At 41.3% G+C, this 17,602-nt stretch overlaps 1 protein-coding gene across 1 annotated transcript in view; it reads right to left on the minus strand.

Annotated features, from left to right (window-relative positions):
- Positions 1–17,602, minus strand: part of Shtn1 (shootin 1) — a 100,679-nt gene that overhangs the window by 30,690 nt on the left and 52,387 nt on the right. Inside the window, exons 10-13 of the mRNA XM_028774198.1 lie at positions 14,607–14,760; positions 11,252–11,351; positions 7,160–7,242; positions 122–231 (exon numbers count right to left, since the gene is read on the minus strand). Coding sequence (XP_028630031.1) covers positions 122–231; positions 7,160–7,242; positions 11,252–11,351; positions 14,607–14,760 — 447 coding nt within the window. The remainder of the gene's footprint in view (positions 1–121; positions 232–7,159; positions 7,243–11,251; positions 11,352–14,606; positions 14,761–17,602) is intronic.

Consider the following 17,602-nt stretch of genomic DNA (forward strand, 5'->3'; position numbering starts at 1 on the left):
CCACATGCACACACAGGTGCACACCCACATCCATGCATACACACCCATGTGCTCATTCACACACACGCACGCACGAATGCATGCACGCACAGCTGAGCATAGAGTACACAGCTGCACATACCTTTGCCTTGGGTCTGGCTGTCTGGTTAACCGGTCTAAGATGAACTCCTTTTTTAATTCTGTCCATCATTTCTTCCACTGCTTGTCTCTTCAGATCTGTGACTTCCTCAGCTGTGTGAAGAACACAGACAGAAATCATCCTAGGACATAGGAAACAGCTAATTCCTCTTGCTGGTGACATTGGGCTGTGTGATAATAGAAGTCTTCTTTTCAGGCCATGGCAGAATACCAGTAATTCACTATGGGTGACAGCTACTCTCCGGCAATGTTCCAAATAATATATTTTTTTAAATTAAGAAAACTTCCTAATCAGAACACTTAAGAATTATAACAATCAAAGTCAAGTTTGTAGCATGAAAATCAATATCGTCTTACCTATGAAAAATATAAGAATAAACTTGGAGATATGGATATCTCTAGGTCTTCCCCTCTGTGTCTTCTCCTGTTCTCTCTCTCTCTCTCCTGTGTGTATGTTGTTTGAATGGCTTTGTATACATATACAGAGACCATAGGAGCACACTGGGTGAAATGCTTCATTTCTTTCCACACTATTCCTTTGAGACATGGTCTCTCACTAAACCTGAGGCTAGGCTGCAGGCCTCCAAGCCAAAGCACCATCTCCACCTCCTCTTCCACCTTTGTGATGCCAAGCCCTGTTTTTCAAGGGGTTTCTGGGGATCTGAACCTCCGTCTTCATGCCAAGTGTTCTTACCCACGGAACCATCTTTCCAGCCTCTGTATCTTTCTCAAATCATCCATCTTTGTCTCAATGATTTTTTTTTATAAGTTATTACATCCTGTATGTCAAAGAAAGTGGACCAAAGCCTAAGTAAAAGAGGAGATCAAAGAGATCTCTTCTCTATGAGAAAGAAGTCCAGTCAAGAGATGAACAGTAAGAAGGCAAACCTGTTTCCAATGCTACATTTTGTTTAGGAATTGTATAAATAGGAAACATTTAAGCAAATCTTTTTTCAAGTCTATTTAAACTATCCATGTTTTAAAAATAACAAATAGGCATCCAGCAATGACTTAAATGAAATAATTAAATTATAAACGAGCTTTCAGGGGTTGGGGTGTAACTCAGGAGCAAAGTGCTTACCTACAATGAATGATAATATAAAACAATCTATTGTCCAATGTGAGTGTTGTGGTGTGTGTGTGTGTGTTGCACACATGTGGAGGTCAGAATAGGATACCAGGTATCTTCTTATACTGTTCTCTGCCTTATTAACTTGAGACAGCATCTCTTGCTGAATTTCAAGCTTGCCATTTTGGCCAGGCCAGCCAGCCAGGTGGCTCTTGGAATCTGCTATCTCTGTCCCCAAATGTTGGGGCTAGAGGCATGAAAGAAAAAAAAATTTTAATGGATCTGAACTCACTTCCTCATGCTTGTGGAGTGAGCATTCTTGACTGAGCCACCTCCTCAGCCCCTAGTGTCTGATTTTTCTTGCTTGATGCATGTAATGCCAAGGATTAAATGGTTAAACGGAAACCTGTTGACCAAAATCAATATGATTTTTCTCAAAGAATTGCTTGCCAAAGTATGGAATCACTTTGGAACATGTCACCATTAATGTGCTTCTAGACCTGCATTATTCCTAGTGACTTCACAGCAGCTAAGTGCCCACTGAGACCTAGGCTGCATGGCAGACTCTCTGTCTGTCTGATCAGTTCTGAACTCTGCCTTTAAACAGATATGATGTCTGTACTTTTGAGGAAAGATGGCTAAGCCCACAAAGGCTGCCTTCTAGATGAAGGGGACCACAGTATACCCAAAACTAAGTAATGCTAGTTTCAGATCTAACTCATGGCTTCTTTCCTGAGGAGACTTCATGTAGACCTGAGTAGCCATTCCCCATCCTTGAGTCCCGAATATTAGTGTAATATTAAAATCAGACACTAGGGGCTGAGGAGGTGGCTCAGTCAAGAATGCTCACTCCACAAGCATGATGAGGAAGTGAGTTCAGATCCATTAAAATTTTTTCTTTCTTTCATGCCTCTAGCCCCAACATTTGGGGACAGAGATAGCAGATTTCAAGAGCCACCTGGCTGGCTGGCCTGGCCAAAATGGCAAGCTTGAAATTCAGCGAGAGATGCTGTCTCAAGTTAATAAGGCAGAGAACAGTATAAGAAATATTAGTATAAGAAATGAGGGAACACCAGAATTTACAAGTTTTTATTATCCTCAACTCTGTAGCACCAAATGGCTCAATCACTGCTACATTCGTGAGTGAGTATAATCTGACTTCAAAGGCAATTCTGTCCTCAGAAGCTATTGAAAAACTAAGAATTAAAATGTTTCAATGTGGAAGATGATTCAGATCAAAGAGTCATCTTTCCACATGTGTCTTAGTTACTTTTTAGTTACTCTCATTGTTGCAACAATGGAAAAAAAAAAAGCCACCTGAGGAAGGTAGGGTTTTAGCTCAGTACAATAGTAAATCCATCACTGTAGGGAGTTAGGCTGCTGGGGCCTGAGGCCACAGCTGAGGAGAGGTGCTTGTGATCTTATTCAGCCCAGCCAGCACCAAGGCCTGCAATAGCTGCCCACATTTAGAGTGGATCCACTAACCTAATCCAGAGATTTCCTCATGGGAATGCCCAGAGGTTTGTCTCCTGGGTAATTGTACATCTTGTCGAGTTGACAACCATCAAACATCACATAATGTAACATGGGAAACACAAGTACCAAAGTTAGAACTCATCAACAAATGAAAAATGTTGGGGGAAAAAAAGAAACAAAGAAAAAAAATGTCCGATGCTTTGGGTTGATCACCTATGTTCCATTAAATAGAATCTGGAACTTATTCTGATGGTTCACAAATATCTGCAAGCGGGCAAACAAGAAATTCACTCACTCATTCACTGTCTCTTTTGATGTCTAAATATCTGTACGTATACATGCTTTACTGACCCTGTTCAAAAGGAGATTTTTTTTTTTAAGGCAGGTCTTGTACATAAGCACCTGGCATGGGATGAGGTTTAGTCCTGGGAACTCAGAGACCAGTTTTAAAACACCTTTTTTTCCCTTCTTGGTTTTGTTTTTCAGAAAGGCTGCCATTTTGAGTGAGACTAGGAAGAGCCGCATGGCGAAGGGAACACCGCCTACAAACAGATTAGCACTCTGGAAGGAGTGACTGCAACCCAATTAAATACACTATACAGAAACTAATTAAGGCAGACAGATGGAGAATTACGGGCCACACCATTCAAATCTTCGACAGCATCTACCAGCAGGAATTTAAAGTAGTTCCTTATATTTGCTTGCCAGAACCACAGTGATAATTCAGAGAAGTGCCACTATCTGTATTGTGCACAGATTATAAACCAGGCTTTAATTTCTCACCCTTTCTTCCCAAATATAAAGGCTTAATTGGTCTTAAGGAAAAGAAATCACTCTTATCAGATTCCCTACTCAGGCGCAACACAAGGGCAGTGCTAAGCTAGCCACGCAGGCTTTCTTCCTCTCACCGACCTGTTTTTGAAATGGCAAAAAAGCAATCTATATGAACTTCTGAACTATTAAGCGGTTCTAATAAAACCGGCATGAATCACCTACGGAGCGCTCGTGGTATGTTTTGTAATTCCTTCTGCAATCGCACAGTTGGTAATTGTCTCACAAAAGCATGTAATCAGGGGGACAATGGAAATATGCAGGACGCTGGAGATTAGAGAAAGAGGCTAATGAAGACAACAAGTCTAATGTTACCGAACCGCCACGGGCGGAAGGGAAAAAAACCCAACAAAACAAAACCAAAGGTTCTTTGAGTTAAAGCTTCAAGGTCAGTCTTGGATCAGAATGTTATGTATAATTAATTAGGGCTTAAATTTTTAGACCCACATGGAAAATAAGTTAGATCTTAAAAGAAGAGAGAGACCCATGGAAGAAACCATCACGTTGCTACTCAAGAAAATCTCTGGTTATTATCAAGAAGAAATGAAGTTTCTTTTTGGTTCCCTGTTTTGCTAATTTTTTTTTTTTTTTTGAGAAGCCTTTAAAAACCAAACCATCGTATATCATCATGATGTTAAAAACTACCAAAAGGGTACATTATGTTTGAGTCAGTTTAGAATTGACCTACGAATTATAAATTTAAGGAAATTTCTTGACTACAGGATTACCTCTCCCAAATGGGAGTTACAGGGTTACAGAGGTAGCTCAGTAGGTAAGAATGCACGAGGAACTGAGTTCAAAACCCTAGAATCCATGTACAAAAAACTGTGTATGGCTCAGGATGTCTGTGACCCCAGCACTGTGTTAGAGAAAGGAGGATTGAAGGGGCTTGCTGTGTGCCAGTCTAGCTCTAGGTTCAGTAAGAGACGCCGGCTCAACAGTGTAAGGGGGTGATGCAGCAGGACACCTGATGTTCTCCTCTGGCCTCTGCACATACATAGGCCTGCACATCTGTATCCATACATGTGCAGACATCACCACCATGAATGTCACACTCACGCACACTTAACACATCTCGCTCAGAGATCAGACTGACTCAGGAGCTGGGAATTGGCCAATCATGATGTCCTTCAGCAATGGACTATGAAGTGCTATAGCTTTAATTCCCAACCCGATACAACCTAGCACTGCCTGAGAAGGGAGTCTCAACAGATAATCCTGATCAGATTAACCAGTGGTAGGTTGTCTAGATTATTAATTGATGCAGGATTATTCATTGATTCAGCCCAGTCCACTGTGGCTGGAACCGTTCCCTAGGCAGGTGGTCCAGGTTGTAGAAGAAAGCTACTTAAGCCAAAGTGGTGGCACACACTTTTAATCTCAGCACTTGGGAGGCAGAGGCACATAGAGCTCTGTGAGTTCCAGGCCAGAAGAGCTACACAGTGGGAGAATATGGCTACTTAAGTATAAACCCATGAGCCAGCAAAGGGCTTTCTTCCATGGAAAGCTCCCACTTAAGTTCCTGCCCTCAATAACAGACCACACCCTTAATAACATGTTCCTCCCACTATATTACATTTGGCCAGTGTTTGTTTGTTTGTTTTCTATCACAACAAACAAGAACATGCTAATGAGCCACTTGTGTTATAAATATTAATGAGTAGGTGGAGGCAGAGGAGGAGCCTGGGACAAAGGATGGAGGATGTGGAATCCCAGCAGCATCTTGCTGAGGCTCTAGTTGCAGAAGCCATAGAATATGGCCACACAGGAGCCAGTGTTTACCAGGGTAGTGTAAGTGATCCAGCTAGAGAGTGGGACAGGCATATGAGGAACAAGGAGGAAGCAAAATCAGAGGGCTGTTGGTGAGCACAGTGCAGACTTTGGGTTCCAGACTGACACCATGTGAAACACAGACATGTCCTAAGACCTTGAGGGATACAATTAGGACACCTAGGAAGACCTCAGAAAGTCACACTGCTAATGCCATGCCAATGGCTAGACGGGAGAAGGCAAGCAGATGGGGTCAAGAAGAATCTTATACAGATCTGGATTTGCAACTGGCAAGTTCAGGAGAGCTTTGTAACAGGTGCTGAGCAACCTTGTTGGTTCTAATTTGAGTTCAACATTGTGAGATTCGACAGATCAAGATCTAACCCAGTTCCAGAGAGTGCTCTCATGGCTGCTAACGTGAGCTCTGTGCATGGACTCTGAACCAGTGTCTCCAGGCCATCTCCTCACTTGTTCCTCTAGACCTACCTCCCTAGCTAGATCACTAGATGATTAGTTCTTGAATCTAAGCAATCACCTGGACAGCAATCACCTCTGAGTCTCCTAGTCTAAGGCATTGACATTCCTTTGCCATGTCTGCCATGTCTGCCATGTCTGCCATGTCTGCCATGTCTGCCATGTCTGCCATGTCTGCCATGTCTGCCTGTCTGCCTGCCAGGCATACTTGTCTTGCCTGCCTGCCTGCCATGCCCACTTGCCTACAGGCTCGCCTAGCCTTCCCTTCTCCATTCTTTGCTCTTCCCAAACTTCAGGCAGAGTGACTGTTACAGAGGATGAATCTCACTACATTCCCACTTCAAACTTCTATTCTGAGGAGAAACATCAGCATCTTGACCACTGCTTTGAGAACCTGCCTCCCACCCACATCTCAGCCCTCCTCCCTGGCTCCTGAGTCAAAGTAGCAGAACAATCTTTAGGTTTTCTGATGCATGAAGCTCCTTCCCTGATTCAGACCTTTGAACAAACCACTATGCTCTCTGGGCATCTTTCACCCCAAATACTCCCGTCACTGATGCCCCAGATCAACTTGAATGCTGCCTAATGACGCCAGCAGTCCAACATCACAGATTCTCAGAGACACCCGCTTCTTCCCACAGTATGCCCCAAACATTGCACTAAATGTTATCACATTTATGTGGGTGGTCACTTGTTTACACCACCTCTAATTACACTAGAATGTGACTTGAGCATGTGACACTGTAGTAGTGTACAGCTGATAAGATACTTGGTAAGATCCCAACCCCCTTGACACTGATAAGAAATCTTTCTCTAAAACGCCTTTGGGATTACTCCTCTCCTTCATGTCTCAAATGACCATTCCCAGAGAAAGGATAGCTCTAAGTACACTCTCCTTGATCTAGACAATAAGTTGTAGGAAGGTGTGATGGTTTGTATATGCTAAGTCCTGTTGGAGTAGGTGTGTCACTGTGGGCATGGGCTATAAGACCCTCATCCTAGCTGCCTGGAAGCCAGTCTTCTGCTGGCAGCCTTCGGATGAAGATGTAGAATTCTCAGCTCCTCCTGCACCATGCCTTCCTGGATGCTGCCATGTTTCTGCCTTGATGATAACAGACTCTGAACCTGTAAGCCAGTCCCAATTAAATGTTGTCTTTATAAGACATTCCTTGGTTATGGTGTCTGTTCACAGGAGTAAAACCCTCACTAGGACAGAAGTCAATGCCCATCCTTCGGGTGGTTGTTTCTCACAAGTCCACATTCTGCTCAAAGAGCTCAGCAAACACGGCAATTACTGACAAGCTGCCCACCATCATCCGCTTGAGGGAAACTGGATAGTTGTGAAGCTTACCTGTCTGCCCACCATCATCCTGAGGGAAACTGGATAGTTGTGAAGCTTACCTGTCTCTGGCTGAGTTGTCTTTTCTTTCTTAGCACTGTTACCACTGGGGTGGGATCGCTTCCGGATCATAGACATGAGGGACCTTTGGGAAGAAGAAAAAGATTCCAAAGAAATTAGTGGCTGCATTATTGTTCAACTGGCAAAATGGAGAGTTCTAGACGCTCGGTGGAAACCAGGTCTTCTGTACATGCATGAATCCTCAAATAGAATTTAAGCAGCTGCTTTCTACTTTGGTCGATATTACGGCCTTTATCAGTTTATAGACAAGGAAAATGTCTTACGTTGTCCTGTATAAAACTAGTATGATCACTAGAGGAAAAGGACTGGATGCCAACGTTCGTGAACACAGGTTTATAAAAGGACATAGATGAAAAGAATTTTCAGATGACAGAACTAGTTATCTAGGAAATACTGGTTCCCTACGAAGTACTTTCCAGACACAAGGAAGTATGAAAAGTTAGTGTGTGTTCAAAACAAAATATGGGTGTGGGACAGGGAATATGGCCCAGTGGTGGTGGTCACCTAGCCTGTGGGTCCCTATGCTCAACCCCAACAGAACAGGATATGCCATCAATAGGCATATGCTTATGAAACAGGAGTGTAGACCATCCAGCTTGCACTGTGTAAGTCAGGCATCTGGGGACAGAGCAGATCTGTACCGCTGTCTCTCCAGCCTGGGTTTTTAAAAGTGCACATAAAACCTAAACTATGACGAACTGGACCACATTAAAAATGTAAAAGCCTGTGTGTCTTTAAAATGCATTATGAACAACAGAAAGACAAATTAGCCAACAAATAAAGGGATTCCACAAGTAAATCTAACAAAGACTTCCTAATTTGTATAGAATTTTGACTTTATAATATCATATTTTTATCTCCAATGTTATAAGAAGGAAAATACTGGTTTTTATTCCCCCCCCCCGACTCCCCAAAAGGATTCAATATCTACTTGTGAGCCCATGCCAGGGTAGACTGGGAGGTCTTCACCAGCACGTAGTCTCACTCTCGTTTGATATCACACTCTTTAACAACCTCAATTCTGGGTACACTGAGGTGACAAAACAGGGATTTGTCTGTACTGCTCAGACCATTTGCATATATTTGCATGTATGAAGTAAGAATACATGTTCTTTATTGTTCATCACCTAAGTTGATGAGAAAAGTGTTAACATAATGTTGAAGCTGAGCTGGAGATGTGAGGCACTCAGAGGAGAATCTACGATATTGAAAAATGACAAACCATCAAGAGAGAGCTTACACTACAAAGAAAATATATAGGGTGGGAACCAATCATTAGATGGAATGACTGGACCAACAATCCAAGCTTTCACTCATCCACCTACCCCCAATTAACCCAATATGCTGAGACAGGCACATTGCCCTCCCAGATGTTGGCCTCACCCAATTACTGAAAGCCTGAGTTGAACAAACATTGGCAGTTCTTGTCACCAATGAGAAAGAATCTTTTCTGCCTTCTAACAGGAACACTGTATTTTTCTGCTTTTGAACCTGGATCACTACACCATGGCCTCCTGGATCTCAAGTCTGCCAACCTTCAGAGTGTTACTCTACCACAAGTTCTCAGACTTTGGACTCAGCCTTAAAGTACATCTAACAGATGTCCTAGGTGCCCAGCTTGCCAACTTGCCTTACAGGTCTTGGGACTTGTTAGCCCTCTATAATCACACGAGTCAATTCCCTGTGATGAATCTATAGAGTCCTATGTCACCGCTTGGTCAACGAGAGGCCACATATATAACAGTGGTCTCTGAAGAGAACGTTGCCTAGTAAGCAGACAGCCATCTTAGCTTGAGCAAGTACGGTGAACACGTAATGAAACAGTCAACCCATTTCTTGGAAGTATCTCCATGTTCCATATGCTTCTTTGTCTATATTATACACCCTGTGGGCTCATTCATGCTGGAAGACTCACTCCATCCTCCACTTCTCTGCCCATGAGACATGCTTGTCCAGGACCTATCCTACAATCCTTCCATCACAACATGACCCACCTACACCTTCTTACTCTTTCCTCTAATGTATCTGTCCTCTAGGTCAAAGAAACTGAAAGAGACTAAGAAGCCAGAAAGCTACTGAGGAAGAGATGACCTGACTCCCTTCCCCATCCTTACCATGGTCACTCTATCCAGGATCTAGATCCAGGATAAAAGAAATGGCTCAAAAACAAAGTTGGAAACCATGGGGTGGGTTTAGTACCCTTGAGCGCTCAATACATATGCAAAAAAAAAAAAAAAAAAAAAAAAACCTTGACGAGAAAGTATTTTTCACAATTTTTTTTCTGAAAAGTTATATCCCATACTATTTAAATCTATCTTAAAAGTTATTCATATTATTCAATGAACATTTTCTTTCAGGGGGTCTTACAAAAGAGTCAGTGGTTGAGGCAATATATAGTCTTGATTCTTGTACTCACTTCTCAGTATAACTGTAAAGAGTTCCATGGAGGAAATTCTATTTTGATTACGTTTTAAATTCTAGGGGGCTCTCGGCATTTCTAAGGCTAAAAATCAAAGGCCGACAGCAAGACTGTAATTGCTTTTTAATAGTTCTCCCTTCTCATAGAAGTGACCTTTCTTATCAGCTCAAAATTCTAGACCCGAGAGAAAGATCAGAGTGACGCATTTCTCATTTTAAATGTCACCTTTGGAATATCTCCTACAGGTTTAGCTACCCAGGAGTGAGAGAATTTAAAATACCTGAAATTCTTTCAATTGACTCTTGGACTCGATCACTTGTAAAGATTATTTAACCTCAACTACTTCAATGGCTTAAAGTAGATTATGTCATACCCAACTCGGCAAGGCAAAGTAATGAGACTCTTTTTCAAAAGCAAAGTCCCATTTCCATAGTCGTGTGGGAGGAACATGCAACACATTCTATTCAGCTGGATCAGCTAAGGTGCAAAGCGGGGATAAAGGGCTTCTCTGTGTGAAAGGATTAAACAAATCACATGAGTTAATGAAAGCTAAAACATCCAGCAGAAGTTTAAATGCCATTTGTTCAAGAATAAATTATCCGAAGGCAACTAACTAACCTCATGAGGAGGTAGGCAGTCATCAAGATAAGTAGCCTGACTCCTCTAATTTTGGATGCTGGTGGGTAGAATCACCAAGAAGGCAAAGTCTCTCCAGAATGTATGTCAGGCAGAGGTAATGATGAATACCAACCAGGCTTCAGAAAAAGAGAATTCCTTCTTGCATATAGGAGTCCTTTGCCAAGATCTTAAACAGTAATTTTTCTTGTGGAAGGTTCTTATGGAAAGTTCAGAATTACTAAAGGCTTAACTATCAAGATTGGGATAAGAGATATTTAGCACTTTTAGATTAATCACTAGTTTATAACAATTAGTAGGTTTAAGTTTTAACTTATGACTTTTAAAAATGTATAATCTAGAGCCTTCAAATTTAAATTATGAGGGGCAAAAAGTGAACCAGTTTGGATACCCTCAAAATTCCTTGGTCTCCCCGGTGAAGGAAATCCTACTGCTAGGGGTAGAATTTTAAAATTCAAGTATCTGAGTTAAACGATAGACATCTACTTCTTGGAGTTTGGAATATTGCCACCAAATCCAAGTCCTACAAGGGGATCTGTGGGTCCTGAGGATTTCTTTGAAAGGTGATTTTAAAAACCAAGGATATACAAGAAGCAGGAAAAACATTGGTCTTTAGGAAATGTTCCTTTCTGCCTTCTACTGTCTCCCTAAAGATACAACCTAAGCTGGTATCAGAAAGAAGAAGACGGAGCTGAGGACATAACTGAGCTGGTGGAGCACCTGCCTGGCATACTTGAAGCTCTGGGTTTGATTCCCTGCACTACAGAAGCTGGGCCATATGGCATGTGTCTATAATCCCCACACCAGGAGGCAGACATAGGAGGTTCAGATTCAAGGTTATCCTAGGTCATTCTCAGCTATAGAATGAGTTCAAGGCCAGCCTGGGATACATGAGACTGTCTCAATAAAGGAAAAAAGCAAAATAGACTATGGTGATTAGTAGAGTCAAGGACATGGAATGACACCGGCATTGGGAAGGTCATCAATCAGTAGCTGGAAGGTCCTCAATGGTACTTACCGGATTGGATTGGGAGGTGGAGGAGGGAGAGGTGGAGGAGGAGGAGGCGGGGGAGGCACCGAATTCTCCGACTGGTTCACTCGCTTCTGGAGTTCATCCACTGTACAGGGAGCAAATATTCAAAGAAAGCTGAGATAAATGACTCCAGACTGTTTACTACACACAGTTCATGCAAGTAACAGAAAAACCCAGCCTTTCTCAGATATAAGATGGGGCACACTTAAGACATTTCCAGAGGAAACTGCAGCTTGCAACTTTGTGTCATCTCGTCCATCACTAGCATCTAAGCCTTCATCTGTTAAAGCAACTACAAAACAATGTGGCTACTGCGTGGAGAGTAACAACTGAACAGGCTGAAGGAGTGTAGGTAACAGTAGAGATCAGTTTTTGAACAACAAGAAATTATTCACGCTAGACTTAAAAAGTGTGCAGACCATGGGCTACTAAGATGACATTCGTAACTCATTTTAGTAATTGTATTCTTCTCCTCTATACTTAATTTCCTTAAAAAACAGCAAACACTGGAGTTTAAACTAGATCCACATTCCTGAATGTCTGTAACTTATGGACTTTTTGCTCTTTTGAAGAAGTGTCATTTATTCTTACAAGCCATGATAACATAGGCATCGTTACAATAATAACATAACATGTAACATTGTTACAATGTTAATGGATCTATAGACAGAGCTGGGCACAGTATCCTTCTTGAATTCAAGGGGTTCAATGTAAGTTTGTATCACAGGGCTGCAGGTATAGCTTTGTTCTAGAGCAAGCACAAAGTGCTGGGTTTAAGCTCTGGCACCATATCACAAAAGGAGAGAACTATACATTAAAGCTTAATAGGTGATGGGTACCACATAATGCTCTTCACTATATGCTTTCCCTGTCAATCCTTAAGCAGACAATGTGGGGTTAGGGGTTACACTCTTCATTCCAAATTGTGTGTGTGTGGGGCAAAGGTCAACATCAAGCTTATTTGATTATTTAACATGGGAAGGCATACCCTAAAGCTGGCCTGCACCCTCTGGAGGCAGGCCAAGTAAAAGACCATGGAAGAAGGGAACTTTGTTTTTTTTCCTACTTGCCCTGTTCTCATCGGCAAGTTCATCTAACCTGATGCTGAGGCTCACAGCACTGGTACAACCTACTTCTTCATGTTTCTAACATAGCCTGAAGAAGCTCTGTGTGAATCCTCCCGACTCCAGCACCAGATTATGAGTGCTGAGACATCCAGCCTCACAGACTAGACCACTGATTGATTCTTGACCATTCTGTGGAGAAACAGCTATTGTTACATTATTTGGACCACAGCCTGTTATCCAGATGAATAAATCTCCCAATAAATCCCATGTACCTATTCATTCTGTTGATCCTATTCCTTTAGAGAATCCAGACTCATACCCCCCTCCCTGGAGATCCAAAAACACCCACATGCCACCATACCCAGTAAAAAAGCATAGACTCCTTTCTTCTGTGTTTCTTTTTGTTTTCCTATTTATTTATTTTACTTGATGTCTACAAGTGTTTTGCTTGCATCTGTACATGTTCACCACGTGTATCCACTGCTCACAGAGGTAAGAAGAAGGTATCAGATCTCTTAAGTGTTTGTGAGGCACCATGTGGGTGGTGTGATTTGAACCAGTGTCCTCTGTAGGAGCAGCAAGTGATCTTGACGCTGAGGCATTGTTCTAGCCCCTTCTGTGTAGCTTCTTGTGCCCCTGATAGGCCTGGCTGCCAATAGATTCTAAATCAGTTCAAACTAGAACCTCAGATGTCTATAACACCACTTCCATTTACTATAAAGATGGCTTTGCCTGGAGGCTACTCTTGACGCTTATTAAAGAGAGTACAAACTTTCTAAATTTTGGGTTGAATTTTTTTAAAGTAAATTGCGATGATTTTTTATTATGAGAATTTAAAAAGCACCGAAAGTTTCAAAAGGGGGAAATAAAAAGGCCTACATGGTTCTTCTGCACAGATTTCAAAATTCTATTATAAAATTAATGGAAAATATGTGAAGTGAATATTGAGGCTGTTATAAAGAGAAATGTACCCATCATAAATTACCCACCTTCTTGCAGAGACTTATAACTGTATCGTAATCCAACTCATACATTTTTGTGAGCCTTCTAGCACTTAATGAATAACTCCCTTGATTTCAGAATCCCTGGTGTTTTTAAAAGTTTTTTCATTTAATATATATATTGTTGCCCATTTCATTGTTAGGTATGGCATAGAAAGTAATATTTCATACGTATAATTAAACCCCAAAGATGAAGGGGACACAAATGCCAAAGATGAGGGTATTGTTTTTAAAAAGAAAGAGAGTTTAATTATTTTGGGAAAAGCACTTCAAAACAAACAGAGCAAAGAAAGTGCTTAGTAAGCCTTCCTTTCTAAAGGCCCAGAGAAGCTGACAGTTTGGGTCTTCCACGCCAATGGCACCACTGGGCTTTGGTTACTCTGGGAAACTCACATGGGCTCTACAAGAGAAAGAGAGGAAGAGAGAGAGAGAGAGAGAGAGAGAGAGAGAGAGAGAGAGAGAGAATGCTGCAGTATTTGTGACTTGCTTGGTTACGTGGAATATTCTGTTGAACTGTGATAGTTAGAAATGAAGTTTCAAATCCAAGTCAGTAGATTGAGGAGACTGTTCAGTCTGTGTGAGACTTACTGTGCAAGCAAGCATGACTTCACTCAACTCCCCAGAGCCTATAAGAGAGCTGGGTATGGTGGTATATGTTTGCAATCCAAGTGCTGTGAGAGTGGAAGTGAGAGGATCTATGGAGCTCCCTGATCAGCAAGTCGAGCTTACTGGTGAGCCTGAGACACTAGTGAGAGGTATCTTACCTTCAAAGATAAAATGACGACAAGAACAACAAAACAAAACAAAAGGCAAACAAACAAAAAAAAAACAAAACAAAGAAACAAAAAACAAAAAACAAGATTTGGGCCTGGAGAGGTGAATTGGCAATTAAAAGCACCTGTTGCTATTACAGAGGAACCAGGTTCAGTTCGTACCACACACATGGTGATTCAGAATTGCCAATAATTCTAGTTTAGGGGATCTTATGCCTCTTCTGGCTTCCATAGGCACCAGGCACATACATGATGCATACCAGGTACACACATGGTGTACAGACCCTCATACACATAAAATAGAGTATTTTCAAAGGAAAAACCAAGATGAACTGTTCCTGACATCGATCTCTAGTGTCCACATGCATACACATATAGCAACCCAAACAAACAATCGAACAAATTTGGGTTATTTTTCCTACGGCCTTCAGAGCTAACTGCAGACACACTCTGCCATGGGCGTGAGCGACAGACACAGGCGCTGACTCAGGGCTTTCACCTGAATGCTTCAGGTTCCGGGCCTTCTCCTCTGAGCTCTGGTATTTCTGCTCCAGCTCTCTCTTGTCATCTTCCAGAAGCTCCAGCTGTTGTCTGAGGTTATGGATCTCTTTGTGAAGTGCTTCGTTCTCCAGCCGCTCCTCTAACTCTTTGACCTGTAAGTTTTACAGAGCTTGAATAGGGCTGCCATGTTTTTCCTTGTTAACAGGAAGGGAAAGAAGGATGAATGTTTTTGTCTATATATGTATGTATGTGTGTATGTGTGTATATGTGTATGTGTGTATGTGTATATGTGTGTATGTGTGTATGTATATGTATATGTCTGTATGTGTATATGTGTACATATGTACGTGTGTATGTGTATACGTGTATACATGTATGTGTGTATGTGTTTGTGTATGTGTGTATATATGTGTATGTGTGTATGTGTGTATGTGTGCATGTGTGTATGTGTGCATGTGTGTATGTGTGTATGTATGTATGTGTGTATGTGTATATGTGTATATATGTGTATATGTATATGTGTATATATGTATATATATGTAAATGAATGTTTTCATATACAGATATACAGACATACAGATATACACACACACATACACACACACACACACACACGCATATATCTATATATCTATATCTACTAATCCACCTTAAAGTCACATAGATTCTGGGTCTAGATAACCCTGGTACTTATAAATCAGTATCTCACTTCCTATTATTTTTCCTGAGCAGTTACAGTAACAAACTGAAAGGACATTTTTAAAAACTTGAATGACAAAAGTAAAATATATCTAAAACTTATTTTAAAACAGATGCATTATTTCTATATTCTTTTTCAACAGAAAAATTTTAATAGTGTTTTAAAAAGATCCCTGGGGACCCATGGAGAAGAGACAGGGAAGAAGGGAGAGGCCTTTTGGTCAGTACTGGCACTTTTTAAAAAGATCTTTTTTTGTGTTTGCCTGTAATTACGTATGTGCACCATTTGAGTGCAGTTTCCTTGGAGGCTAGAAGAGGACATCCAATACCCTGGAACTGGAGTTACAGACTGTTGTGAGCTGTCATATGGGTGCTAGGAACTGAACCCAGGTCCTCTGGAAGAGCAACAAATGTTCTTATCTGCTGAGACATCTCTCTAGTCCCAATATTTGTGACCTGCTGTTCAAATGCTTGCTTAGTACATCCAAGGCCCTGAATTCAATCCCTAGCACAAAAACTACTCACCACCAACAGCAATGAGCCTCAGGCAAAAGCAAAAAAAAAAAAAAAAAAGAAAAGAAAAACGCCACACCAAAACTTTTGAAAACCTAAGAATAACCTAAATGTCCACCAACATTATGGTTTCATAGACTATGAGAAAATACTACACAGGCATAGAAAGCCATATAGTTCAATACACACCTAGGTGAGAAGATATATTACCAATTAAAGAAGGTTAAAGGAGGACATGCATCCCATAACTCCACTGATACAAACCATATACATGTCAAAAGACTATCTATAAGTTTAGAGCTGCCCACAAGTTGTAGATCTTAGATTCTCAGATAATTTTAATTTTCCTTTACTCTTTTGACATTTCAAAGAAGGTTTGTTTACTATAAGGAATGGATATTATTTGTATGAATGCAAACACAAAGATTTAAACAAGTGCTGAACCTGTGTGGGAATTTATGTTCAGGTGGGAGATATTTTACACCACACACAGTAAAGAGTATGCAGAATGAATGACTAGCACACAATAACTCCTGCAGAACCGGCAGTGGCTATAGCTCCACCCACAATGACCTCTGCTTCTTTCCTAGACAAGAACTTAGAAAACAACTCATCCCTAGAGTCCAGTTTAACTTAGTGGCCTCTGAGCATGTATTATTTACTAGCCAAGTTAACAACAAATATAATCTGTCTTCTTAAGACCAAATGTTAGATTTTAACATAAGCTAAACACACATGCACATGTATGCACACACATGTACACATGCACACACATGTATGTACACATACACTCACATCACACACACACACACACGCACACACACACACTCATACATTCTTTCTTTCAGGAAAGGTGATTACTACACGTGGGAGCAGAGGAAGAAATTCTTCATCTTTGGACTTGGGAAGCAGAGGCTTTCTGGAAATCTGCCAGTACTTCTCACTGAGGAAGCAGAGATCCAGCCTGACCTCACTGCTAGATGTTAAAAAAAAAAAAAAAAAACAACCCTGGAGATCTGTCGGGACCTTTGCTCTCATGTGAGGGCCTATAAATATTGATGTCATCATTCTGAAGTGGCTCCTGTGAGTCTTTCTTCTGCCTCTTCCCTCTTCTCTCCCCTATCACAAGGGCACAGAGGGACCTGGGCTGTGCTGTCTGGAAACTGAATAAAGAGCTAAGAAGCCCTACAGATGTCTACAGAAGTCTGCACAGTCAGAGAAGTAACTAAGACAGCAATTGCTACAGACAGGTTTTTCCTTCCTTCTCAGAATAAGGCCCTAAGCTCCCCGCCCCCAACAAGCTCTGTGAGATCAATACATTCTCCTACGTGTATTTAATCATCTCTGCAAACCATACCATTTCCAAAGAGACTTCAAGGCTATAATTCTTGCCTTTGCTTCTTCAAATTCATTTAAAAGACTCCATGTCGGTGGCCTATAAAGTTTAGCTGAGCAGTACATGAAATTTACTTGGTAGCTATTGTTTTCTCAAAGATGATTAGGACTAAGTAAGCAAGGCAAAATATGAAACTCTAGAAAGCTGCAGTGGCACCTTTTGTTTTAATTTGTGATTGTGCAGATTGTATGTGTGTGTGTGTGGGTACATATAATATGATATGGGTATGTGTAGTGTGTGCATGTTATGGGTGTATGCACCTGTGCATACATGTGCATGCATGTATGGTGTATACACAAATGTGTATACATGCATGTGTATGTGATATGTGTGTGTGCAATGTGGTTATGTGTGCCTGTGTGTACATGTGCATGCATGTATGGTAT

This window comes from Grammomys surdaster, unplaced genomic scaffold, assembly GCF_004785775.1.
Source record: "Grammomys surdaster isolate TR1022 unplaced genomic scaffold, NIH_TR_1.0 66, whole genome shotgun sequence".
NCBI classification, from domain to species: domain Eukaryota; kingdom Metazoa; phylum Chordata; class Mammalia; order Rodentia; family Muridae; genus Grammomys; species Grammomys surdaster.